The 26,540-nt window shown below is 43.3% G+C and overlaps 2 protein-coding genes across 4 annotated transcripts in view; both read right to left on the minus strand.

The window, feature by feature from the left end:
- cicb (capicua transcriptional repressor b) overlaps positions 1-19,052 on the minus strand; it is a 53,842-nt gene extending 34,790 nt beyond the window's left edge. For 2 of the 3 annotated variants that reach the window (XM_037785327.1, XM_037785322.1), the window contains exon 1: positions 6,410-6,568. The gene's annotated coding sequence lies outside the window, so the exon portion shown is untranslated. Of the gene's footprint in view, positions 1-6,409; positions 6,569-14,410; positions 14,533-18,869 lie in introns of those variants that run through there. The other variant, XM_037785323.1, reaches the window with a different exon arrangement.
- Positions 19,053-20,259: 1,207 nt separating this feature from the next.
- erfl3 (Ets2 repressor factor like 3) overlaps positions 20,260-26,540 on the minus strand; it is a 58,238-nt gene continuing 51,957 nt past the window's right edge. The window contains exons 3-5 of the mRNA XM_037784128.1: positions 26,186-26,301; positions 24,850-26,012; positions 20,260-24,581 (exon numbers count right to left, since the gene is read on the minus strand). Coding sequence (XP_037640056.1) covers positions 23,886-24,581; positions 24,850-26,012; positions 26,186-26,301 — 1,975 coding nt within the window. The 3' untranslated portion in view covers positions 20,260-23,885. The remainder of the gene's footprint in view (positions 24,582-24,849; positions 26,013-26,185; positions 26,302-26,540) is intronic.

The following is a 26,540-nucleotide window of genomic DNA, read 5'->3' on the forward strand; positions in this document are numbered from 1 at the left end:
ATTCACCCTCATGTCTGCCTGATCCACTATTGTGCATGCAAGCGTGTCCGTGTGTGCTTGTCTATGAGTGCCAGTTTGTATACTCGAAACATAAAATCTTAATTCCAACATTTGTTATCCGCCATTTTAAAACCAGACAGCAACACAATAAACGCATAAAAATACTGCTTTATGAAAATAAAGGACATGATTGCTTTTCTCATAAAAATCTGTCTCCAGACCATATCATATTTAGCTTAATACTAAATAATTAATAATCAGTGGAAAAAATAGATGTTTATGTTTTGATAGTTATGATGAGTTATTGATTTATTTCCCAGGTAATCCTGGTCAAGAATATGTGAAATTGAGATTTAATCTGGTTAACATTGTGCAAGTATGATATCACTTATGTAGTGGGTTAGTTTATAAAATAAAGGGTCAGCTAAAACAAATAAAAAATAAAAATATCGGGAAAGAAAGAAAGAAAGAAAGAAAGGGAAACAAACATCCAAGGTCACTCACTTCAGTTTGTCTCTTACAATACTCCTGTATCGAAACGTCTGCCCTTAATGTGGCCTACATCTCTTTAATTTCAAATGCATGCAGAGACAAAAAAGCTTTTCTCTTGATCACACACACACACACACACACACACACACACACACACACACACAACACGCACACACTACAGGTCGCCTGATCTCTCTCCACTGTACTCCCTCCAGCTACTTCGACATGCGACAGGATAGCTTTCTCACGCTATGCATTAGAGACTGAGGATTCTGCGTGTTCAACGTCGCATCACAACAGCGACACAGCATTTATTTTGACTTCCATCGAGAGGAAAAGGTCTGGCAGTGGCCTGGGTGAGGTCACCCTACAACATGAGTGAGAGAAAGAGAAAGAGAGAGAGAGAGAAAGAGAAAGAGAGAGAGAGAGAGGTGGGAGTATGCGGCTGTTTGGCTGTTTGTTCAAATAGGCTGTTCTTGTGTAGTCATTGGGAATTTCCACAGTCATTCTAGCACTTGCTGGCCCTCTCTCACTCTTTCTCGATGTCTCAGTCTTTCCCAGTCGTCTTTTGTCATTGTCTCACTCACACACACACACACACACATTTCTACAAAAAGACAATATAATTGGAATAATCTGCCATGGTAAGATACGCCCAAAATGAGAGAAATTAAAAGGCTGGCACAGGATCAGGCACGCTCACTGATGCAAGATTACAGGCTAAATACAGGCACACACACACTCGTACACAGACGGGTGCATATGTGCTCCCCTTGACTAAGCTCAGCAACTCACTGTGCAAATTGCCGGCATTCCTACAAATACAGACGCAAACACATAGATTCATACGGTACACATACTCACAGTTCCTGTCCGAGACATTGGAAAAGTTCGTCAAACACACATAAGGTGACCTTGTTGTAACAAACAACACATAACATAAACCAGTAACACCACCACTTCCACTTCCTGCAGTACAGAAATACATCTCTTCCTGGTCCTGAATGACTAATAAACAACCTGAGTCATTCACACACTCGTTGCTGGCTCTCCATTTTGACCTCTGCCCTCACACACACACATTTACTGTATAAACTTTCCTTTCCATTATAATTTATCAGTCCATAATTTCATTATTTTTATTACGGACTGGCGATGCACTGCAGTGAAATATACACAAATTGATCACTACCATAGTAAATTCTGCGAATACCAATATGAAAAGTGATACTGATGTTTCGTATTTCATTGCAATAGCACCACGTCTTTCGCTGCACATCTGGAGTTTCCCAACTGTACTGTAACTGTGATGCTTCCTGCAGATGCAGCTGTTTGAAAAACACTGTTCTATTGATATCTGTGCATATCTATTACCAACTCCAAAACTGTTTCCAAGAGTCTGCAACTGAAAGCAGTATGAAAATAAATTTAAAGCAAGTATGAAGTAGTTTAATCTGTGAGTTTCCCTGTGCAATGAGTCACATAGTGAACGCATCTTGTCGATCCAAAATATCCGCCATACTTTTGATATTAGTGGTGATAAGAAAATATATTTAAACAAATATTCCTCAGTACCAATTAGCAGACCATACAGTATATTACGCGTCATTAACAAAACAAAAATAAAGAAAAGAATATGCAGTGAAACCACATACAATTCATTACTTTCTAGCTAGAGTACATTTTTGTAAATTCCATGTATAAAGTGTACGTTTCAGATGAAGCAAGGGAAAGAAGACACAAAATTGGGACTGAAGGAATGTACCTCCTACCAGCACCAGGCCAAGTACTCCTTCATTAAAGTAGACGCAGAGGCCTGGACTGGGTGTGCTGGCCCCGTAGCTGCTTTACTGCACTGGAAAAGACAGGAAGGAGTCAGGGCCACTTGACTGGCTGTCTGGTTGACTGAATGAATCGGGAGGATCTGATCATAGCTTAGAAAAATGCGTTTGGTCATGCTCATGGCCTTGCAAAATGCTCTAAGCTGTGGCCGATAAGCCAGTAGCAGGCATTTGTGTGTATTCGCATTCTGTAACTTTGACGGTACTGGACTGCACAACACAGTATGTGCACAACATGTAGATAACAGGAGTTTGAGAATTAGACATCGACGACCTTCCTTTATTTCATGTGCTGGGTATTTAGTGCAAGTTTGTAAGCAGTCTGAAACTATTTATTTATCACAGAAAGCCTCAGAAGTTTTTGTAACAGTTAAATTTAAATTGAGGAAAACATTTAACTCTTCCACCATGTGTACCCATTTGTTAATCCAGCCTTTAAAAAACACAAGGTGTGTACAAGCAGTCATCTTATCCACAGAACTTCATTTGAAATTCCAGACAAAATACCAATGTTGTCAAAGACACCAAATGTATTATACAAAATTACCGGGATGCACCGATCTGACTTTTTCAGTCCCGATAGCGATACCTGGGCTTTGGGTATCGGCCAATACCGAGTACCGATCCGATACCAGTGTTTTAATTAATAAGCTGTATGCCTCACTGTGTGGAGGTGACAGGGATCATTCTTTTTATGTGTAAGGCAACATCAGGCTTGACTTAAACATAATTTTCCTAACTTTTTGTAAAACAAAATGTAACAAATAAATTCATAGATATAAATGTACTGAATTGTTATTTATTATTAAAATAATAATTATTATAGTTCAAGTGTAAACATTTTTAATGCAGCAACAAATTGGTCAAAACTTAAACAGGAATTAAAATGTCAGTGTATAATGTATATAGTATATAAACATAGAAGTGAATTGAATAGATCGGTTCCATTGTCATCGATACCCGATCCAGCTATTTGAGTCAGTATCGGCCCGATATCCGATCCGGTATCGGTGCATTCCTCTAAATTACAGGGAAAGGTATATGAATTCATGCATGAAGCATCTATAATTTCAGTGCTGTCATACAATAAATGGCATAGGATTTTAACATTTCACATAGTCCCAGTTCTTCCCTAAAAGATCAAAAGCATTACACACACAGTGTGTGCTCCACAAACATCCCCTAAATTGAAAATAACTGCAGACCTTTAACTCCTAATGTTTGTTAGCTACAATCCAAGATGCCAAGAGCACGTCTAAATCTAAATCTCTTCTCTTGGGTTTTAGTGCATAAGTTATTAGGACTAAAAATATAAAGGAAATTGTCGGAGAATCCTGATCGTCCTCTGGGCTGCAACCAGACGAAGCAAAGAGGAACTCAGTCATAATTTAGGCGATTCAAAACGTCTGCACCTTCCAGCATTAGAGCAGGTTAAGAGTGAGATATTTGCAGCTCTGGTCTAAAGCTACTGTAAATCCTGAATAGACGGTTATAATCGACAGCTATCGTCTCCATGGTGTTGGACTGGACTCTTCCTTAAACAGCAAAAAGATGCTGTTTCACCCAACACACACACACACACACACACACACACACACACACAAACAAACACACACACAGGAGCACACAATGCAACCCCCCTCCACAGCATAGCAACATCAAACTTTACACACACACTAAACGCTGTCCCTGGAATTTACAGTGCAGTCATGCATACACTGTTAAAATCTCCCTTGGACCTATATATTGTCTCACACTCACACATTCATTGTGCCGTATAAACACCCGTCCACACACACACACACACACACACATATGCAGGAGCTCACACTCTGGCCGGTATAAGTTTTGCTTTTCTGTAAAGAGAAACATTAAAATAAATAAAAACGACTTTTATGTTATTACATTTTGAGATTAAAAATATGCATTTTCATGCAAAGAGGGGATTTCTTAGCAGGTTGGACGAGGGAACATGTATGCGCCAAACACACAGAACGGTCATTCATAAGGAAATCTCATCTCAATGTCAACACTACGAGAAGAAGAAGTTGTACGGTATTTATTACTGGACTATACAACCCTAATAAACCTCCACCTTGATGCCAGTTTATCCGGTCATTCGTAGAGAATTTAGCCTATACCCCGTCGCAACATGGCACAGGATGTGTGTGTGTGTGTGTGTGTGTGTGGAAGACGTAGGGCATTTGAGCTGCTTATAGTACATAAGGTATATGACAGTATGCGGCTGTCTTCAGGTTGCGTCTACCTTGTTCAACGCTGCATTTGCACTATATGTCAGTGTGAGTGTATACGTAGTTACCAGGCAGGCACACTGCAGCTCATCCCTCTCCTAAAAGCATTTTATGGGTGTCTGTATGGGCGCAGGGCTGCAGTGACGGGGACGGGGATGGAGAAGGGAAGAGCGTGCGATGGTACGACAGAGGATATGTGATAGTGATGCCTACCATGGCCCTCGTACACTCCAGCATGGCAGGGCGGCTTTGCCCTTAACTGGGTCACCGGGGAACACACTCACACATGAAACAGCAAAAAAAAAGAACATGCTCTCTGTTACACACACTTTGGGTTGATGCACTCATGTGTGAGTGGGATGTGATCACACATGCAACACGAGACGAGTAAAAGAAAACATTTCGTTGAAGGTATTTTAGGTGTGTGTGAGGATGCCAGTGTGTGTGACTGCGCTTGTTATGGAGAACATCCATTGTGACGTAGTATGAATACTGGCAGCTGTTTAAAGTGGGTGGCATATCTGACTGTAGATAGCGTATCAATAAAAGAGAAACATCGAGGGCCTGGAATTTGTGCATTCTGGCCCTGTTATTGATCAGGAGGCTGTAGCATAGATCAGAGGTGACTGTTTCTGTTTGGGACCAAATGGCAGAACTGCCAATGCCACATCAATGACCCCAACTGCTCTACAATATGCAAAAGATGTCTACAACCGAGACAGATGTGTCTGCCTTTAAGAAGTGCAAGATATGAGGAACGCATGCCATGGTGGAAATCTGCAGGACACATGAGGACACAAAAACAAGCATTCAATTTCTGTGACAGGCAAAGAGAAATATGGCAAAAAAGTGTTGCACAGTCAGAAGATCTCAAAGGGTGAATCCACACTGATTGCAGTGCAGAAAAAAAAAGTGTGTGATTGTCGTGCAAGGGGGAAAAAGCCGAGAAAACACCGACTGCAACCCCCTGGCTTCTTCTTCAGCGCTGATATGTGCGAGTACTACGAGAGGAGCTGCACAATGTCAAAGGAGTATTATGACTCGAGGAGGCAGTCAGCCGGTCTGCTTCTCTCCGCTGCTTGTACGGTGCTCGGTAACAAAACACAAAACAACCGGTTACAAGTGACAACTCGACTGGGCCTAATAACGATGTTTTGTACACGCAAATATCCACTAAAACGCCTAGTATACACACTCCTGGAGAAGTAATGGAGTCTGTAAGGTGATTTTTAAAAACTAAGGAGGGTAAAAAGCCGGAATCTTTCCGTGTTTCGCTCTAGTAAGCAGCTCAGTAACGTTAGTAGTAATAGTAGTAGTGGTGGTGGTTGTAGTAGTCGTAGTACGCGACGGTAGCAGACTACTAGTACACCACAACACCGTCAGACACACAAGGAAACGGGACGCTGTGTCTTGTTGTTGTCCATTTTTTCCTTCTCCGCAGGTTTATAAATTAGCGTTGCTATTAGTAACAGAAATAGGGTCGTTACTACGCTACGCGCAAAATTCGAAAGCATAACGGTCAACGGGGGGAAAAAAGTACTCAACGTTTAACCGTTAATGTCATCCACGGTGTTTCCTCCGGTCCACCGTGGGACTGCGGTAAAACATTTGAGAAAGTTTTTAGGCTGTTACACCCCCCACCGCCACCACTCCTCCTCTCTTCTCTCTCGGCTCTTCTACGGGCTCGCAAGCGGTGTCGGTGTCTCTCTCCGGTTCTCCTCCGGACGGTCTTAACGGAACCAACCGTCCGACCGTTAGTTGGTTCTATAGTCTCTCCATGACAACGGTTTAAATCCATTGTCAGTTGTTAAAGTTTCAACTCACCTCAGAAACACAGCTTTTCTCTCCTCCTTCAACGCGGAGAGATTTATGGTGTTATGTTGCTGAGGAGGAGGCTCTCGGTAACATCCCTCTGTCTCCGGACTTTACTTTTTCCTCTCCCCTCAAAACATGTCTACTTACCACCCTCTCGCAGAAAAACTCAAACAAGCCTATAAAAAAAAAAACTACTTCTTTTTCCCACTACAGTCACACAAAATGGTGAATGAACCACTAACAGCTGGGGGCCGAGCCGACCAATCAGAGGCCGCTGACAGTTACAGTAGCCAATCAGCGGCCGGCGCTACAGGAGCAAAGGAGGGGGCGTGACCGGGCTGTCAAAGTCCTGTTTGACAGACGGGTGGATCCAGCCAATGAGAGGGCGGTGTCCTGTCCCAAACTTTACAGTATCCAATCAGAGCTCTGGGAACCATAGGAACAGCATGGGGGCGGGCCTAGAGGCGGGATCTCATCACCTGAGAGCCAATCAAAAGGCACAAATGCCTCCTCCCCTTCTGAAGAGGAGTATGTTTACCATAATTGACAGCACAAGTGCCATCCATGAGTTATAATGCATCAATCTGCTTCTTGCACATACATAGTTGGTGCAGCAGGATATTAAAGCACCACAATGTTGTTTACTCCTAGCATCCAAACATGCATTAAGTGCATATTTTGCATTATTATTTATGCAAACAAGAGTGAAAGCATTGAGTGAAATATGAGCATTTAAAAAAAGTTGCTGTTCACAACTCATATGTGGTGCAGCAGACGCATCAGTGCCCCCCTTTTGCAAACTCTCTCCCTCTCTCCCTTTTCTCTCAGCAACAGACGCTGACTTTCACCGCTCTCAGCCAATCACAGCACAGCATCCCGCTTGGCTCTGACGTCGGTGATCTCCACGCCCCGCCCACTCCCAGTGAAAGTGAACGAGTGACGTCACCTCACTGGCAGGCTATTGGACAGGTGTGCGACGTCTCAGGGCCAATGGGTGCAAGAAGCGGTGATGTCATCACGAGTGTTGCCACCAGCTGGACCGAGAGGGCGTGGTCTGGCGTAAACTCGACTAACCCCCATGTTTGTAACTTGCAGGCAGCAGTTTGTGGTGCTGGAGACTGAACCTGTGTGCTGGCTGAAAGATGTTGCATGTTTGAGATGATGGTGCATCATGCATGGTGCATCCTGCAAGTGTGTGATATATGACATATGTGTTAGTGAGCTTTATAACCTCTGCACAGAAGAAGAGAAAGCACACTATCTCACTAAAGATATAGTGCCATAATAGTAAACATTACATAATCTCCCTGCTCTCTCTCTGTGTGTGTGTGTGTGTGTGTGTGTGTGTAGTAGAAAAACCAGACTCATGCTGAGACAGACAAGCCATGTGGGATCTCACAGGAGCAGCGACCCCTGCAGGTGTGATCCCATGCATGCATGCTGATGTCTCACTCAAAGCTCAATGTGATAGGAGAGAAGAAGAGATGTGAAGACCTAAAAACAGAAGAAAAGTTCTGATTGGCTGAAAAGGAGCTGTGTATTTTGTAAGAGTTTACCACGTATGTGTGCATGCCTGTGTTTGTGCACGTGTGTGGAGAGAGAGAGAGAGAGAGAGAGAGAGAAACAGAGAGAGAGAGAGAAGATGGAGAGGGGATGGAGAGACTGCATGTTGATTAAAAGTTGATGTAGAGTGACATCTAGTTGTAATTGTTCAGCACTGCAGCTTACATGTTTCAATAGTGAACAGTGTAGATCAGGGGTCAGCAACCTTTACTATCAAAAGAGCCATTTTAGGCAAAAACAAAAAATCTCTCTGGAGCCGCAAAACATTTGATCATTGTGATGAAGGTAACACAGTTTATAGTCTAAGTATATAGTATATAAGTCTAAGGCAGTGAGGGCCAAAGTGCAAATGTACTACGGATTAATATGGCCACATTGAGGGGGAAACATCTGAGATTTCCAGAATAAAGTCATAATAGTATGAGAAAAAAGTTGTAATATGAGAATAAAATCATAACTTAACGAGAAAAAAAGTTTTAATATTTTAAAATGAAAATGTAAACAAAGAACAGTTATTCATTTCCATTTTTAAAAATCCACAGGGAGCCACTGGAGAGGGGCTAAATTATAAATATATGGAGGAGCTAAAGAGTCGCATGTGGCTCCGGAGCAGCAGGCTGCTGACCCCTGGTGTAGACAAAACGTCTCAGCGGTAGTGATTTACTCAGGATGCCACTGAAACAAAAATATATTAAATATCCCAGGGGTCACTAGATGAAGGTAGGAAATAAGACAATATATGAACAAGTCATTATTATTATTATTATTTTTTAAAAACTTTTTAAAGAACATGCTCAAATCATAACATGACAAACTCAAGCCCAACAGGCAACAACAGCTGTCAGTGCGTCAGTGTGCTGACTAGACTATGAATTAAGGCCAAACTGCATGTGATTATCATAAAGTGGGCATGTCTGTAAAGGGGAGACTCATGGGTACCCATAGAACCCATTTACATTCACATATCTGGAGGTCAGAGGTCAAGGGACCCCTTTGAAAAAATTTGACAACATTTTGTGTAAGTTTTAAGCGTTATGTAGCTTCATTATTTAGCTAGTATGGCATGGTTGGTACCAATGGAATCCTTAGGTTTTCTAGCTTCATATGATACCAATATCTTCACTCTGGCTTTAAAACTGAGCCCGCTGCAACCTGAAAATCATTAAGTTGCGTTAAAGAAATTAGCGGCGTTAAATCAAATTTGTGTTAGCGCGTTATTATCGTGTTAACTTTGACAGCCCTAGTTTATATATTTATATATATATATGTATATATATATATATATAAATATATATTTGGTGTTTACTACATAGATCTCTATCGGCCTCTCGTCATCTATGTCTGCCCTCCATATAAAAAGATCACTCTGCAGCTCAAAACCAGTAAGATGGAAGTGCTCATACTGGGTTTCCAAAGTAAAAACCACAGCCGATACTGGATTTTTGAGGTCTATATTGATGCTGATATTTAAGAGTTTAAAAATAAAGTATATTGGCTGATTTTTTTCCCCAGGTAAACACACAACATAAACATTTGTTGATAAATTTGATGAGTTTTGATTAATAAGCTTCAATTTGGCAGTGGTGGAATGTAACTAAGTACATTCACTCAAGTGCTGTACTTAAGTATTATGAGGTACTTTACTTGAGTATTTACATTTTATGTTGCTCTATACTTCTACTCCGCTACATTTTTGAAAGCAAATATTGTACTCTTTACTCCACTTCAGTAATTAGACAGCTCTAGTAACTAGTTACCTTTCATATTCAGATTATTAATAGAAAATCCCCAAAATAAATCAACTAATATATTATGATGTATTATCACATCACACATAAAGTACTTAAAGTTAGCTCCACCTTTACCAGGTGCAACAGTAAAGTGACGAACACATTAATGCATCACTAATTATCCTTTAATAATATAATATATATCTTTCTGAAATGGGATATTCTGCATAGAGAGTACTTTTAGTTTTGATGCTGATACTTTTACATCACTTTTACCTTGACTGCAGGACTTTTACTTGTAACAAAATATTGTTTACACTGTAGTATTGTTACTTTTACTTAAGGTCTTAATACTTCTTCAACCACTACAATTTGGTTATTAAAGAATGGTGTACTGAGTGAGACATTTTACAGTAAAGAAATAGACTTGTCAGCGCTCCCTGGTGGACAAACTACGTAATAGAGACCCTGTTTCTGAACTGCCTCAATCAAATAGTCTGCACTCGTTGTCAGACTGATACCATCTACAGTATCTGTGATAAACTAATAGCCAGTATATCGACCAAGGCCATGTTCTTAGTCTGGATCCAGTAAAAATATGTAAAGCGATACCTATCACCATGCAGGATGGAGGAGATGCAGTCTTACATGCTTTAGGTACAGGTTCAAACCAGCAACACACTGAATGTGACGTACAAGAGACGGTTATAAATTGCTTTGGTTGAGGTCTATTTTATATGAATGCAGGATAAATAAAGAATTGAAAATGTCTGGGAACACTTTGAAAACACATGAACTTATAAACTGTCCAAACAGCAGAACAGATTTCAACTACACAAGGATTCTGCAGCCAGACATGTGCACTACATATGTGAACGGTGCTGAACCTGGACCCCTGTTGCATTCCTGCAGGCGCCACACTGCAGAATAGAAACGTGATAATCAAGATACATAACAAGGCTCACCACCACTGCATGCACTGTATTTTTATTATGGTTTGTACTTTTATCAGTGGGCAGCTTGTGATGTCCAAATATTCAAGTTTTGAGTAAAATATGTCTGAATTGCAATTAGATTTGGTACAGACATTCATGTCCCCCTCAGGATGAATTATAATTATATATTTTAATAACATTGGTGATCCCTTAACTTTTCATTGAGCGCCACCATCAGAAATTTGAATTTATATTTGATGAGTTGTAAAGCTTTTACAGCATGCATCTACACACCAAGGTGTTTTGTGTACATACAGTATATCGGGGATTGCCCTGTAGATGTGATAATGTTAATAAAACACACCCGATCTATTGGTTGTAATTCATTTCATAATTAATTAATATATTTATTTTTTCTCAATTTTGCTATTTGTAAGACTTCGATATAGGTAGGTAGGTACACTGATCAGCCATACCATTAAGACCAGTGACAGGTGGAGTGAATAACATGGATTATCTTGTTACAATGGCACCTGGCAGTGGGGGGGATATATTAGGCAGCAAGTGAACATTTTGTCCCTGAAGTTGATGTGTTGGAAGCTGAAAAAATGGGCAAGCGTAAGGATGTGAGCGATTTTGACAAGGGAAAATTGTGATGGCTAGACGACTGGGTCAGAGCATCTACCAAAAGTGGTCCAAGGAAGGTGAACCGGTGAACTGGCGACAGGGTCAGACCCGAGGCTCATTGATGCATGTGGGGAGCGAAGGCTGGCCCGTGTTGTCTGGTCCAATAGAAGAGCTACTGGAGCTCAAATTGCTGAAAAAGTTAATGCTGGTTCCGATAGAAAGGTGTCAGAACACACAGTGCATTGCAGTTTGTTGCGTATGGGGCTGCGTAGCCGCAGACCGGTCAGGGTGCCCATGCTGACCCGTTTCCACCGCCAAAAGCGCCTACAATGGAAACGTGAGCATCAGAACTGGACCACGGAGCAATGGAAGAAGGTGGTCCGGTCTGATGAATCACGTTTTCTTTTACATCATGTGGATGGCAACGAGTTTGAGGTGTTGACTCGGTCTCCAAATTCTCCAGATCTCAATCCAATCGAGCATCCGTGGGACGTGCTGGACAAACAAGTCCAATCCAACTTACAGGACTTAAAGGATCTGCTACTGACGGCTTGGTGCCAGATACCACAGCAGACCTTCGGAGGTCTAGTGGAGTCTATGCCTTGACGGGTCAGGGCTGTTTTGGTGGGTCTAATAACTATTTGCTGTTACATTGGCTCCATTGCCCCACTATAAGGATCAATAAAGTATCATCATGTAATTTTTTCGATGCGGTTTTTACATCTCTTTTCCTCGCATGCAGCCTCAACGACCCCCCCACCTCGTTAGCAAGTCCCCCTCTCTGTTTCCCCCCAGCTCTGCTCTCCCCCTCTCCATGGGAGTCTGACCTCTGACCTTCACCCTTCACCCTCTCTGTGTGCGCTCATCACTGGTCTGTCAGTCAAACACCAGAGACCCTCCTCTCCTGCTGGGCTCTGCTGTCAGACCGGCCTCAGGTACAGACAGCAGCAGAGGAAAACAGAGAGAGGGGAGAAACATGGGAGAGCTTGATATAACCTGAGTTTGACAGAGTGGACTGAGGGGTAATTTGACATAAAATAAAGTTATACTTTGCCAAAAACAGTAAATTATATGGAATTAACTAGTCTAAAGCCCAGCAGTAGTCTTATCTTTATCTTCCCACTGTCCAGATTCTGCAAACTAACCCTAACTCCACACAAAACCAGAACCACATCAGGAATGTCTCTCAGCTCGGGGTCTCTTAAAGCAGACGCTCACAGTAGCATAACCTCTGACCTCTGACCCTCACCTTGACCGCTCTAACCCCAGGGTCAGACAATGTATGCCCCATCAAACCCTACACAAGTGATGAAAATAGAAAACTGGAAGACTAAAAGGTTTTCAAAATAAAAGCTTTGCAGTCATGGAGATGGTGCGCTCCAATAAAACCATCAAAACCATCAAAACCAACAATAAATCTCAGATTCTGAAGGTTCAGTGTGGATTTCAAGTAGACTATGAAGTTATCCACCCAGTTTCACCTGGAAGCCAGTCTGTAATAGTCCCTGCAGTTATGGGTTCTTGTATTTAAAATATTCAGCAAAGCCACACAACTTTTAGATTACTTATTGTTGCTGGCTTGCATACTGCAAAACATGACCTGATGTAGTAGGACGTCCTGGTAGTTTTGGCATACTGCATTTGACATACTGGCTTCATCCAAAATTGCATACTATGTACGACTTACCCAATATGTGTACTATCATTCAACATACTTTTGTGTGAATAAACAGTAGTATGCATCTTTTCGGACGCACTCAGTAGTACTTTACGTCTCAACTTCCTGAGAGCCTCCTTGCCAGTTGGAGATGTGTAACCACGGTAACCTGTGTCCAACCTCATGTGACCAAAACGACGATTTGTAAGAATCAAAATCTGAATTAATTTAAAATATATATTACGCCGAGGAAAGTGAAATCTTACATATTTACAGTTAAATTGAAGCGTCATTGATGTTACAGAGCTGTCCGTCAACGTCGGTTATGAACATTGTCATCACTACTGCATTGCATTGTAGGATATTTGTGCCACCGTAGTGCCCGGTGTTGCATACTGTAATATTTCACCGGAAATAGTATGCAATTCGTGAATTATTGGTTTAATACACTGTAAAAAAATCTCACATATTGTTTTAGCATACTAAATAGCATGTTAGTATGGACTCTCAGATGCAACCACTATGTATTGGGACACACTAAATAGTATGGTAGTATGAGTATTGGAACGCAAATGACCAAATACCTGAAAAACTAATGCCATTGCCATTTCCACCAACTTCATCTGTACTTTGTGTTTAGTGCAAATTAGCACTTTAGCATGTTAATATGTAAAGCTAACATGGTGAATAATAGACCAGTTTAGCATCAACATGTTTGCATTGTGCATGTTCGCATGCTGAGATTAGTATTTAGCTCCAGGCACTGCTGTACTGAAGTGCAGCCTCACTTTAATTACATAAGATTTTAATATTTAATACTTATTTTTCCTGATTTCATCATCTTATTTGCACACATTTAGGCTCCTGTGAATTATGATGTCTGATTTTGCTTTTCAAAGTTTTTTTTAGGACATTTTAGCCATCAAACTTCCACCGGCTACCTGAGGCTGAGGCTAACTACAAAGCATTTTTACATAAGCGGCCGAGAGTCTTTGAATAGATTTCTACTTTTAGTTTTTTTTTCCCACTGAACTCTTTACCTTAGGCTTTTAGTTACAGAGTGTGTTATTGAAGGAGCGGAGGGGCTCTTTGTGTATCACGTGTCAGCAGAGGACAAGTCTGCTCCTGTGGCTTTACAGGAGGAGACAGCTAGGAGTCATGATGTCTAATAACGTCTGATTAATGCTGCACACACATTTTAAGGATAGGAGGTTAAGGATTTTAGGGGAGATATCATGCCAGCAGCACACTGGTATTAAACCTGGAGATAAAACCTCCAAGGATTTGAGTTAAAGGATGCCATCGCAAAAGACACGCAGACAGAAATGTATAGATCATTTAAAGACTTATATACTGAAGCCTGAACAGCTTCTGTAAATTGATGCGATTGGCTCCATGTCACAGCTAAATGGCTAGAAAAAGCACGTCATGGCATCATTAAAGAAGGCCGGCATCCGTACAAGCAGCAGTATGGAGAACAGTAGGCCCTTGTACTCACTGCATTCTTGTTCACAGTAACTTTACACCACTCAGCTGTTCCTCAGGGTCCACGTAATGTCCCGGAGCTGAAGACAGGCCTCTCATGAACAGGCAGGCGTCCTTGGACACACAGATTCCTGCCTGTATTAAAGACAAGATGAAGAATGAGCGGTTACAAAGCTTTTCCAAACCAGGGCACCGCTTTATCCCCGCGTCACTTCAGTAATTTTGTGTTTCGTTCTTTAACTTTTGCATTCAATTTTGCACTTGAATGCCCAGTGTTTAATCGAGTTTCATAACTGTAGCGACTACTATCATTTAAAAAGCCTCTAAGAGGTTAAAGTAGGCTCTCTATTGTGTGACGCTTTCAAAGAAATCCATACGTCCAGATGCTGGATCCGTTTTATGGTGTTTATTAAATGAAAATAATTACAAACAATAACTGTACTGGATTAACTAAAGTAGGTGAAGTGAACGGAAAATGTCCGGGCCTAACTCACCCTCACTGTCTAAAAACCCACAGTTAGTGAAGTAAACAGGCTAAATAAAGTGAAACCACACCCCTGTGCCAATTACAGGAAGTGATACTAAGCCAAAAGAATGTGTGCAGCCTAAACAAATAATAATAATAATAATAATAATAATAATAAACGACACAGGCTATATAGACACTTTGGCTCCTACAATAACCGCATATGAGCAGTAGCCTATATAAGTATAGTATCGATGGTACACACTATGGTATTACTTTGAATCGGATCAAAACCAAAATGTATACTCTCACACACACAAATCTATCAAGTTATTCTTTCATGACTGCACATTTATAAAGGTTTTTAATACAGTGATTTTAATGTCTATAGCTCATTTCTTCAGTTTAGATCTGTTTTAAAATATAAATATTTTATCCTTACTAAAAATGTACAATAAAAAATGGAAATGAACAAATCTTGTGGTCCCCTTAGCCCGTCCTTTGGCACGCCACCTCACTTTGGGAACCACTGATTTAGTGAATAGAAAGCTTAATGTTTTAGACGGATGATTTGTTTACTGTTGTTTCAGTTGGATGAAGTAAGAGCTGTAAGTTGGTGTGTTACTAGTCTCTGACTTATTGTTCATTAAGTGACAAGTGACTTAAAAGGTACAGTGTGTAGGATTTAGTGGCATCTAGTAGTGTGGGTGCAGATTACAACCAACTGTGACCTTGCACTCACTTCCAAAACTGTGGTAACGTGAGCCGCCGAGTGCAAAGCTGTGGTAACGCCGTTCGCCTCGCTCAGAGGCCATCCTTACCATAATAACATTACTTTAGGATAGGCTTGCTGCGGTAGTCGGTGTTTCCGGAGTTACACGGTGGTTGGGCATACACGATAACATTACTTGCCCATCGTCGTTTCGCTTTTTTTATTGAAATAAAACACATTTAGTTTATTTTCGCGTATCAGCGCCATGTTATCAATACATAGTCGGACGACGGACGGAAGTGTCTGCTCTGTATGGAGTCTCAGCTCAGAGTAGCAGGAGTCAGATTTCACACCTACGGGACGAGAGACAGCTGACAGACAAGACGATGGCGGAGGACTTGGTGTCAAAGCGAAAAGCAAAAGTGCCTATTTGGCAATATTTCAGATTTAAACCCAACGCTATAAGGGAACCGTAACGTTAATAAGGCAACGGAGCGGTCACAGCCGGTGTGCGCGTCGGAATGGCACTGGGTAGAAACCTGAGGCCCCGCAGCAAAAGCTGGACCGGAGAGGCCAGACACACAGCTATCCAATGTTACAGATCAAAGTAAGCACTCTGCAGATATTGACCATCATCTTTTCTTGTATAATGTCTGCTATAATCGGTAACACCGGAAAATTTCCTCCCCGTCACATCCCTACTTTAGGAGCAGTGGAACTCAGAGGGTGGCTGGCGGTACCACGGTTTTGCACTCTGTGGCTCACCTTATTGCAGCTTCACAAACGTGTCGGAGAACTACGTGGCCTTCAGGTATAACGTAAAAACGCGTGTTTGATTTGTTAGTTCTGGGCTACTGTAGAAACATGGCTTACTCCGTGAAGAGGACCCGCTCCCTACATGTATGTAGATATGAAGGGTTCATTCTAAGCTTACGAAAACATGATTCTTAGTTTCAAGTGATTATACACTAATGAAAACATAGTTATGAGTATGATATTCCATTTCTGCTAATAGATCCCCCTAATTGTTAAACACAGTTCCTTTAATGCAGCAAAAATCAACTAATCCAAACAAAACAAGCTCTTAATTCCTGTTACATGTTATCATCTTATTGGCAACCTAGTAAAAGATTTTAAAAAGTGTCCCAGTAAACAGCACTAAGATCAACTTCAAGCTGTATAATATGCAGTGCAGTATTCCAACAACAGGGGGAGACATCCAATGTGAAATGGCTGAGCAGAGGGAGCAGAAGTAAACCATTTTTGTTTTGATGGTGTAGAACAGTTCCTATTTCATGAAGTCTTATTTACACATCAGATCAGTCACTGATACTTCAGTCCGCTATGTGAGAGAAAAAACTAATATCATATTTCTTTTGGGGTCAAATAGGTGGAACAGAAAGATTGGCGGGAAGGAGAGAGAAAAAGGAAATACAAGTACCAAGAGTTTCAAACAAACCACATCAATGTGCACACACTCGTCTGCACTCGCTATGACAAAGTGCCGTCGCTGTGAAAGAGCCTTACTCCTGTGCGGTGCAGCGTTTTCTCTGTATGGTGGAGGATGTGGTGAACTTACTAGCATGCCTCCGTATGTCACTGTACCGTAACTCTCACAGAAGATGCAACAGCCGTGCGTGTGTGTGTGTTTGCATTCACAAAGGCTTATTGCTGTGCAGCGTGTGCATAATGCATAGGTTGTGGTTATATGTGGAGCACGGAGCCGGCTCTGCGCAGGTTTCCGCGAAAGCAGGCGCTCGGAGGAAGCGAGGGGAGAGGGATGTGGCACAGGTGAGAAGAGCACAGTGGTTCCTGTGGTCTCTTTCTCTTTCTCTCTCTCCTCTGCTGTGAATGGAGCAGCTGGATGACTGGTGTGTCAACAGATGGGGGCCAGGAATCTCTACACACACACATACAGTGACCCTCACCAAGGTCAAAGAAGGTAAAACCAGGTTACGTGAGTCATACGTCACACGCTGACATATTGGGAGCACAGAAGCTTCTGTGCCGGTGAATCCTTTAAAGCACGAGTTCCTGACATTTTTCACTCGTGACTCCTTAAAGTGAAGCAGTCTGCTTGTGACCCCTCCTCAAATGTGTCTCTACTTGTGAGAAGCTGAACTACAGAGTGATTTTCTCCTCTGAACTATGACATCATGTCACATAAATAACTGTTAAAAGCTGGGCATACACTGTATGATTTTAGAGATGTTGTTGTGTTCTTCCAACTCCTACTGTACGAGTAGATTGTTTGCGATGTAAAGCCAAAGCTCACGATTTATGTGCTCACACTGTCTGATCCGATCATCAGCTACGACCTGAGTGCTCACACTGTGGGGTCCCGTCGGCCCCTGAGGGCCGTTTTGGCTGTTGACAGTTGTCAATTTGTTTGAATGCTCAAAGGCAGGTAAGGTTTGTTTGCTAGCAGAGGTCTGTACAGGTCACATTGCTGATAAAACAGAAACATGCTGCCTTGATCATCTGTGCCATCCTGTCTGCTGAAGCATCTAGAAAAAAAGGCACCAACTTTGGGGAATCGGCTCGTGGCTCTATCTGCTTCAACTGTGCAAGAGCCTGTGGACGGCCGACCAACATTTCTGATACGTCAGAAATTCATCCGACAGCCAGTCGGGAGGAGTTAATCGGTCCTCGGTCCCCCATGTACAAACGAGGCCTGACGAAGCTGAAATGTGGTCCGACTCTAAAATGAGTCGTGTGGCTCAAAGTTTGCCCAGAAACGAGCTAGAATCGTACAGCGTATGCCCAGCTTAAGAGGCCCGAAGAGCTAAAACTTAACAATATTTCACAAAAAAATAAGCAAATATTAGAGAGAAGTTGTAAATAATAAAAAAAAATTGTAGCAGCAGAACAATATTTTTCTTTCCTTTGGCTCTGTCTTATGACCCCTTGGAGGTCCCGACCACCAGGTTGGCAATCGTTGCTTTGAAAGGATAGTTTCAGATTTTGTCAAGTCTAATGCCCATAGATAGAATAAGTTATTGGTCACTTCTCTCCATAAAGGCCGTGAAGTGAGCTTCTGCAGGTGTGTTTTTCTAGCACAAAATTCCCTCTTTCTGTAACTTTACATTAAAAACACTGAATTTGAAAGATACTCATAATTACTTCCAGTGTACTTTAATGCAGTTTTGCATAAACAGAGGACTCAGGGTTTTGTCCCTGATCTCTGACAGTGTGGTTACGTTAGGAAGCCAGCATGGAGAGGAGGAATGATTACACCCAACAATAACTCTTTCAATGTTCAGGCTCAGACTGTTATTATAAGTAGTTTCTTACCTTTTGCTTGATCCGGTCTGTTTGTTATTGTGTCCAAGTCCGACTCAATGAGAAGTGTTGTTGTGAAACCTGAACGTCCTTCTGGCTCAAACAAATACAGGCGGCCATCGATAACAAAGACCTCAGCCACATTGTCAAAACCGTCTACATATTCAGCCATGACATTGAAAATCTTTTAGCTTACGCTTATATTTATTAATTCCTCTGTATATCTGTGTGAATAAGTTGAGGCTGCGTTTTGTGTTGTTTCTTCTTTTGGATTGCATTATTCCTCTAACTTTAAATGCTCCGTGACATTAAAAATCTATCATTCAAGGCCAGCAGCTCTTTGCTTCAGCAGCTCATCCTCCTCTTCCATATACAATATGTGTAAGTGCGCTTAAGACGAGAGAGCTCGTACTGACGTCACGTTAAAAGGTAAATGGGTGAGCTGTGAGCATTATGTGGGTGAGTGGGCAGCAGCACTGCAGACAAAGTGCTTTTCTTTATCAGCTAAACGTATAACCTCAGAGGCCTCTGCATAACGGCGGCCATGAGAGTGTGTGTGTGTGTTCATTTCATCCAGGCAACCATCAGAGATCATGAAGGCCAAGATGAAAGAGGTGCTCAAGCTTGCTCTTTTACAATTAGAAATAATGCAGTAGAGAAATGTTTCTTCTGATTTGACAAAAAAAATGGATTGGAACACGTTTTTCACTTCTTTTTTTAAAAAATTCTTTTCACAAATGTATTTTTGTGTTTTTAGACATATATATATATATATATATATATATATAGTTTATATATATAAAAATATAAATAAATGTTTGCTTTATGGTTTTTAATAACATCTTTAAATAATAATAAAATATCTTCAAGTTGAAAACAAATGTGCAAAAGATAGTACATTTAAAAAAATAGTTTGACACGTTAGGAAATACACTCATTCACAGCTTAGCATTAAGAGTAGATACTGGGAAAGAGCTGGCCTGGATCATCAGAAATTCATCTTACCAGTAGGCCGACCCCCAAAGCTCACTAAATAACACCTTATATATAGTTTGTTTAATTTGTACAAAAAATAATTCACCTTTCAGGGTGGGTTTGGACTATTTCTTGGCTGTAAGTCGTTGCCAGGCAACCAGCAGAGACTCAAGTTAGTTACCTGTTGCTGGCAAGAAATTTTACTTTTTTAAAGCTTGAAGGTATTTCCTTCTAGAAAGCACAGTTGTAGGGACTGCTTATTTAATTAATGTAATTTTGAAGTTTATAAATTACCAAAAGGCTTGCTGTTGATGAGACAAAATAGTCAAGAGGGTTAATCTCTTTGTTTACACATAAAGCTCCACTGTCTGATTGAATATATGGATGTATGAAAGAAGAGCAGACATAAACAAACACAGTGATATTCATATTGGGTTTCAACCGGTTTTAATTAACCCTGATTACAGCTTAATTACAAGTTTGAAAAAAAAAAAAAAAAAAACACGAAAGAAGTTGAGAAATTCAATGTTACATCATGGTATTAACTCTCATCTCTCCATCTGAGTGTTATGTAACTGTTCGGGGGAGACGAGGCGAAAGAAGTGAGACTGAAAGAGGGAGAAGATAGACCTTTACACAGTCAAACAATACACATCTTTTTTCTTCTTTTAAAATGATACAACCCCCCTCCCCTCCCCCAAAAATGAAAAAATATACAGAAGCAAAGAGAGAAAAAGATAACATTATAAAATAAAAATTACAATACATGACAAAAAAGATAAAATCACTCCCCCCTCTGCCACTAAATAAAATCCTCCGCCGCTGCCCGTTCCTCTCAGTCCCCGATGTTATTTCTCTGTCAGCATCAAAATTAATATTACACATTTTAGTTATATTACATTTGTAAAAACTAAAGACATGAAAAAGGTCTCTGGTTTTGGGTTTTTGAAGGTTTGAAACAGGGAATGGAGTTCGGGGGGGATTCCACATCATCCAATGTGATGTAACACAACATAAAAAGCAACAGCTAACAGAGCCATGGAATAATAATAATGCCAGGTGGAGAGGTAAATAACCCAATGAGAACAATAATAACAACAACAATAATCAATAGCAAATATTGACGTCAGAAAAATAAACTGAGAATTCTTTTTGATAGAGAAATGTAATCTTTGTGCTGTTTTTGTCTACCGTTCTTTGACTGTAGAGGCCTGAAACAGGATGTGAGAGAGCCACCGTTACAATCAATCATTTTTACCCTGCAATATCATGACTGAGTCAGATCACGCCGCCGTGTGCAGGAAGTCAGACAACGCCTGAAACAGAGAGGAAAAATGAAACAGAAAGAAGAGAGAGAGAGAGAGAGAGAGAGAGAGAGAGAGAGAGAGAGAGAGAGAGAGAGAGAGAGAGAGAGAGTGCAGAGCAGGTAAGACTGATGCCTCATCTGTTGCTGAGATATGAAAAGTAGTAATAAGGCAGCTGTCAGTTCAAATACAGACACAGGACTTGGTGGGGGTAAGGGTGTGTGTGTGTGTGTGTGTTGTGACGTGCTCCAGTCCAAACCACAGGGGTCTGATGAGGAAATTCAATCAGCTCAGCTACACAGACCGCCTGGAGGCCATCTATCTCACAGTTCGCTGCTATGGATCCATCTTGTCGCTGGTCAGGCGGGGACAGGCCGCTGGTCGCCTGGATGTGCTGGCTTCGGAGACGAAAAGCTCCGGGATGTTAAAAACATAATGTGTATGTGTGAATGTGCATAGATTGAGGAGAGGGCCTTTCAGGACAGGGCCTCACATGTCCCGACTTTTCCAGACTATCTTACAATAATGATTAACCCCTTCACCCCCCCTCCTCTCTCTCTCTCGCCCCAATCCAGAGCTGCTGTGAACTTTGGAGCATTATTCTAACTGGCCTAAGAGAAAAGACAGGGTTACTACTTTATAACCCGGCTCACTCCGAGTGCACACACACACACACCCTGGAGAGGTGGCCTGGGGCCAGGACAGCTCGGGCCGGGGGGAACCCCACTGAGCTGAGCGAGACTGTGCAGACAGGAAAGAGCAGAGTGCTGAAAGGGCAAGCTACTGCAAACGAAGTGAACAGCAGAGTGAACCACACATCTGAATCATTAGCAGTCTGTTTGAGTCCTGTTTTTCTTCTTCTTCTTCTTCTTGCTGGTCTTGTTCTGGTAGACTGGCCTGTGTTGTTTTTCCTCTGGCTTGTTTGTCTATGAAACAAAATGTACAAGAAAAAACCCGGACCCCCACCCACACCCTCCACACCGTGTTACCTATCGAGCGGCATGACCGCTCAAAATAATCCACTTACAAAAAAATCCTGAATCAATCATATCATTAAAATCGTTCTTTTTAAAATCTCACTTTCTTAATAATTTCATTTAGAATATATATAAAGATATAGTCTGTATGTGTGTTATCAGAGCTCAGTTTGCACTTTTGTACATGCTATAAAAACAAGGCATAGAGAGGCTGTGTGTGTGTGTGTGTGTGTGTGTGTGTGTGTGTGTGTGTGTGTCTGTGAGGTCTAAGACGTTCCGTGCTCTCTCAGGCTCTCACACTCATGTAGTTAACAGGCCTCACACACTCTCAGGACCCGCCGATGACGCCACTACAGAGCTGGAGGTCCAGACAGAGAGACAGGGAGCGTGTTTAAGAGCTAAAGGCAGTGTCGTGCATGTGTGTGCGTGTGTGTGTGTGTGTGTGTGTGTGTGTGTGTGTGTGTGTGTGTGTTTATGCTGGTTTAGTTTAACACTATCTATGATTGTTAGAGGAGCTTTAGCTGGTGAACTAGGAGTCTGTGCTGCTGGGACTTAGAGGAGGAACTATTTTCAGTGTACAAGCCATGTTAGGTGAGGTGAGAAGGCTAGTTACTGGAACCCCTCGAACCCTTCCTCCCCCCCACTCGTGGTCCCCCCCTCAGCAGTCCTTTCTCTACGCAGAAGTACTTCTTCATTCTTCTCTTTTCCTCTCCTCACACCTCCCTGGGGTTGAAATTATTTCTGTGAGTGGAGTCATGATCTTTCCACAGGTGGTCCGCAAGAGAAAGAGGAGCGGGACAGAACGAGAGAGACAGAAGGAAGGTTATACAATAGTCAAAAGCTCTGAGCTGTAAATGTGAGTGTGAGTTGAATCTGGCATCGCAGTGGACATTGTTAAGTGTCCATAAGCAATGCTTCCACTTTGAGTCCCCGTTCACTGTTTTTTGCTTCTGTGTGTGTGTGTGTGCAGGAATCCGATAAACATACAGCAATAGGCTTCCCTGAGTGGAGTGGGCCAGGTTTAAGAGTCGGTTAGACAACACCCAACAGCCCCACTATTCAGTCTCGGAGACACACTTTCCTTTCCCCCCTCATTATCTGCCAAACTTTACAAGGGCTGCATGAGTTAAAGATTGATTGCTCGTAGCAGTCCTCTCCCCTCTTTGCTCTCTTCCACGTCACTCCAGGGCTGTGGGTTTTTAGATACAGGCACTTATCAAAGTCCCGTCATCTTATAGGAAAAGTAGCATAGGGGAGAGTGTGCACGTCCTCATCCTAGGTGTGTTGCTGGGCTTTGAGGGAGTGTGTGTCCCCTGAGAAACAGTGCTGCTGATCCTATTGATGGGGCCTAGAAGAAGGCAGGAGCTGTGCTACTGGGGCAGGGCATCTGGAGCTTCACTGGCCAGGTGGGAGGTGAACTTCATGAGGAAGCCTCCCTCTGATATCAGCACGGTCAGTGTGCCTGGGATGGCTGAGTCTGAGCGAGTCCCACCTCCCAAAGGATGTGTCCCAGAAGAGCCCTGATCCAGACAGAGGATTGGTGGGGGGGGAGGAGGGTGGGGGGGGGAAGGGGGGTCTGACAGAACAAGAGTCAGGCTTGTCTTTGAGGTGTTGGTTTTCTATGCATGTATGTCGGACTGTGCTCTCAGTTCACTGGAGGTTTCAGGAATCTAGTTTGTCAGTGTGGGAGAGGGATTACAGAGGAACCATTTACATACTCCTGTGCCGCCTCCAGTGCTACCGGAGCAGTAGTGTTTGGGCTGTGTCTCTCATCAGCAGTCCTTGTTCTCCAGAGACAGCTGTGCAGTGGCACGATGCAGCTCGGCGCTCACCCTCCGCTGTGAGACCAGCGGCGTGGCTAAAGAGCCCTCGTACGCCAACGGGGGAGGACTGTCCCCTTCTCCGCTGCCTGTCCCGTCCTCCTCCGTCTCCATCTCCATCCGTCCATTGCTTTGCCTCTCTCTTTCCCTCTCCTCCTCTGGCCGTACTTTCTTGTCGTCCGACTCCTCCTGCGAGGCCTCCATGCGCTGGTCTTCGCTCCAGCGCCTCTTGAAGCGCAGCTTGAGGGGGATGCACTTCGTCTGGGTATTTCCAGCTGAGCCTGTCTGAGGCGGGGGCGTGTTACTGTCCACTGGTTCTGTGGGTTCGCTCTTGAGGGTTGGCAGCAGGCGATGCGCGTTGGAGTGCGTGTGCTGCGAGGTGAAGAAGGGCATCAGGCCAGGTGGAGGCGGAGCAGGGGCTTTGAAGACATCCTCGTCCAGGTCCTCGTCAGGATGGGATTGATGTTGGCGCGCGGCTGTGCCATTAGCAAGGTGGTGGTGGTGGTGGTGATGGTGGTGGTGGTCAGGGGCTCTGGAGTGGTGAGGGGAGAAGAGTTCAAACTCCTCATCTCTCTCATCTGGGTCCTCATCACTGATGTCAGTCACCTCCACCTCTTCCTCTGACTCGATATCAGAGATGGGCTCCACCTGGACAGACACAAAAATCCGGAACAGAGACAAAGTTGAACACAGCAGGAAAAAAGAAAATGGAGAAACTCACTGACAATTAATTAGTATAACATTGTAGTCCGGCAATGTTTTAAGAAAAAACACTGAAGCCAATTTTAACAATATAAATTATTCAAAATGTAGCTTTAATAATAACAAGTTTGCTTTAAGACAATATTGTGGATTAAATATACATGTGTCTTTGAGAGTGCTGCGTAGATCGTAAGGGGGGGTATTTGTGTCTCACCTTTATCTTGGGAAGTCCGGCGCTGTTTAGGGACTGTGTTGAGGAAGAGGCAGAGATGAGGCCTGAGCCGCTGGCTGAGCTCAGGTCACTGCCGAACGACAGCGAGGAGCCCAGGCCGGAGGACGACATGGACCCAGATCCTGAGGACAGTGAGCTCTGCCTGGGTTTACTCTGGCTCTGACCGTCCCTGTGCTTCCTACCCAGCGGTGGCGGCTGCAGCTTGAACTTGAAGGGAGACATGTGTGGAGGCTCCTCGCCCAGGTGGAGTGGGTGATGCATGGGATGAGAATGGGTGTGAGGGTGGGCAGTATGAGGTGGATGCGGGTGGTGGTGGGCAGAGTGAGCCAGAGGGGGATGATGGTGTCGTTCTCCTCCCCTGTCTCCTCCCCCTGCCGTCGATGCTCTCTCTGCTCTCTCGGCTCTCTCGGCCGCTCCTCTATCTCCGGTCAGACCGGACTTGTCTGCGGCAGGCCGGTGGGGCTGAGGGTAGATGATGTGTGGGTACTGGAGGAAAGCTCTGGGGCTGAGGCCGTAGTTGTACACCGACTGGGTGTGGGCCTGCAGGTAGCGCTTCATGTCGTCTGGGTTGAAGGAAAAGTGGGAGCCTAACATGGGTGACAGGGTGGGTGAGGGGGTGTAGGGGAGGTGAGATGTCGGGGTCATGGAGAGCGCTGGGGACAGAGGAGGGGCTAGGAGGCCGGCTCCTCCCGGCCCCGGCAGAGGGGACACAGGGAAGGGCGACAGGGAATCTGGGTGGATCCGGTGCCCTGCGTGGCCACGGGAGCCTGGGTGCCCAGCAGGGTTGCCTGGTCCTCCGTACATGCGGAACAGGGTTTCATGAGACAGACGGGGATGGATCATACTCCGGTAACCTACTCCTCCTCCACCACCAGGTCCTCCTCCTCCTCCACTCACACCCCTCTCCCCCCTCTCCTCCCCCGCTCCTGTGTTTCCATCCTCGATCTCAGAATTGACCGAGGTGCCGTCGCTGCAGTCGCTGACGGAGCCTCGTGCCATTCGTCGGGCCACGGAGCTGAACATGCCGCCGGGGCTGCGCAGGTCCTCGTTCGGGGAGAGGACTTCGGAGGGCGTTGAGGGAGGAAAGCGGAAGTGAGTTCCTGCACCGGTGGGGACAGGAGGGGCGCTCTGAGGAACGGTGCTTCCTGGAGACGTCAAGAAAGGGAGGGAAAAAGAGGGGGGGGAATACTGAGAAATAATATACAATGTTCTGCTGTGTAATCCCATGTAATCATGCTATGCTATTGCGGGATTAGGAGATATCTGAACATGCACAGGCATGCATGCAAACACACAGCGATAGACTGGTGAGGCTTACCGGAGGAGCCCATGTCGATAAAGGGGTAGTTGACCAAAACCAGTTTATTGAAGTTGAACTTATAGGTGAACCTCTTGCCTTTGGTCTTATGGAGGATCCTCTTGTTGTAGTAGTATCTGAAATAGAAAGCGAAACAGACATAAATAAAATAGTAAGAACTGTGCTCACACAAGCCTAATACATGCAAAGACAAATATAAAGACATGTATCAGGGTGACTGGCCTACTAACAACGCTGAAACATTTAATTTAACCACATTTTAAAATATAATTCTGAAGTCATCGAGACTATGACAGATACGTCTGCACAGTCAAACACACACTTTAATAAGCACAAGTCTTTCATGTCGTCCCCC

This window comes from Sebastes umbrosus, chromosome 11 (assembly GCF_015220745.1).
Source record: "Sebastes umbrosus isolate fSebUmb1 chromosome 11, fSebUmb1.pri, whole genome shotgun sequence".
NCBI lineage: Eukaryota > Metazoa > Chordata > Actinopteri > Perciformes > Sebastidae > Sebastes > Sebastes umbrosus.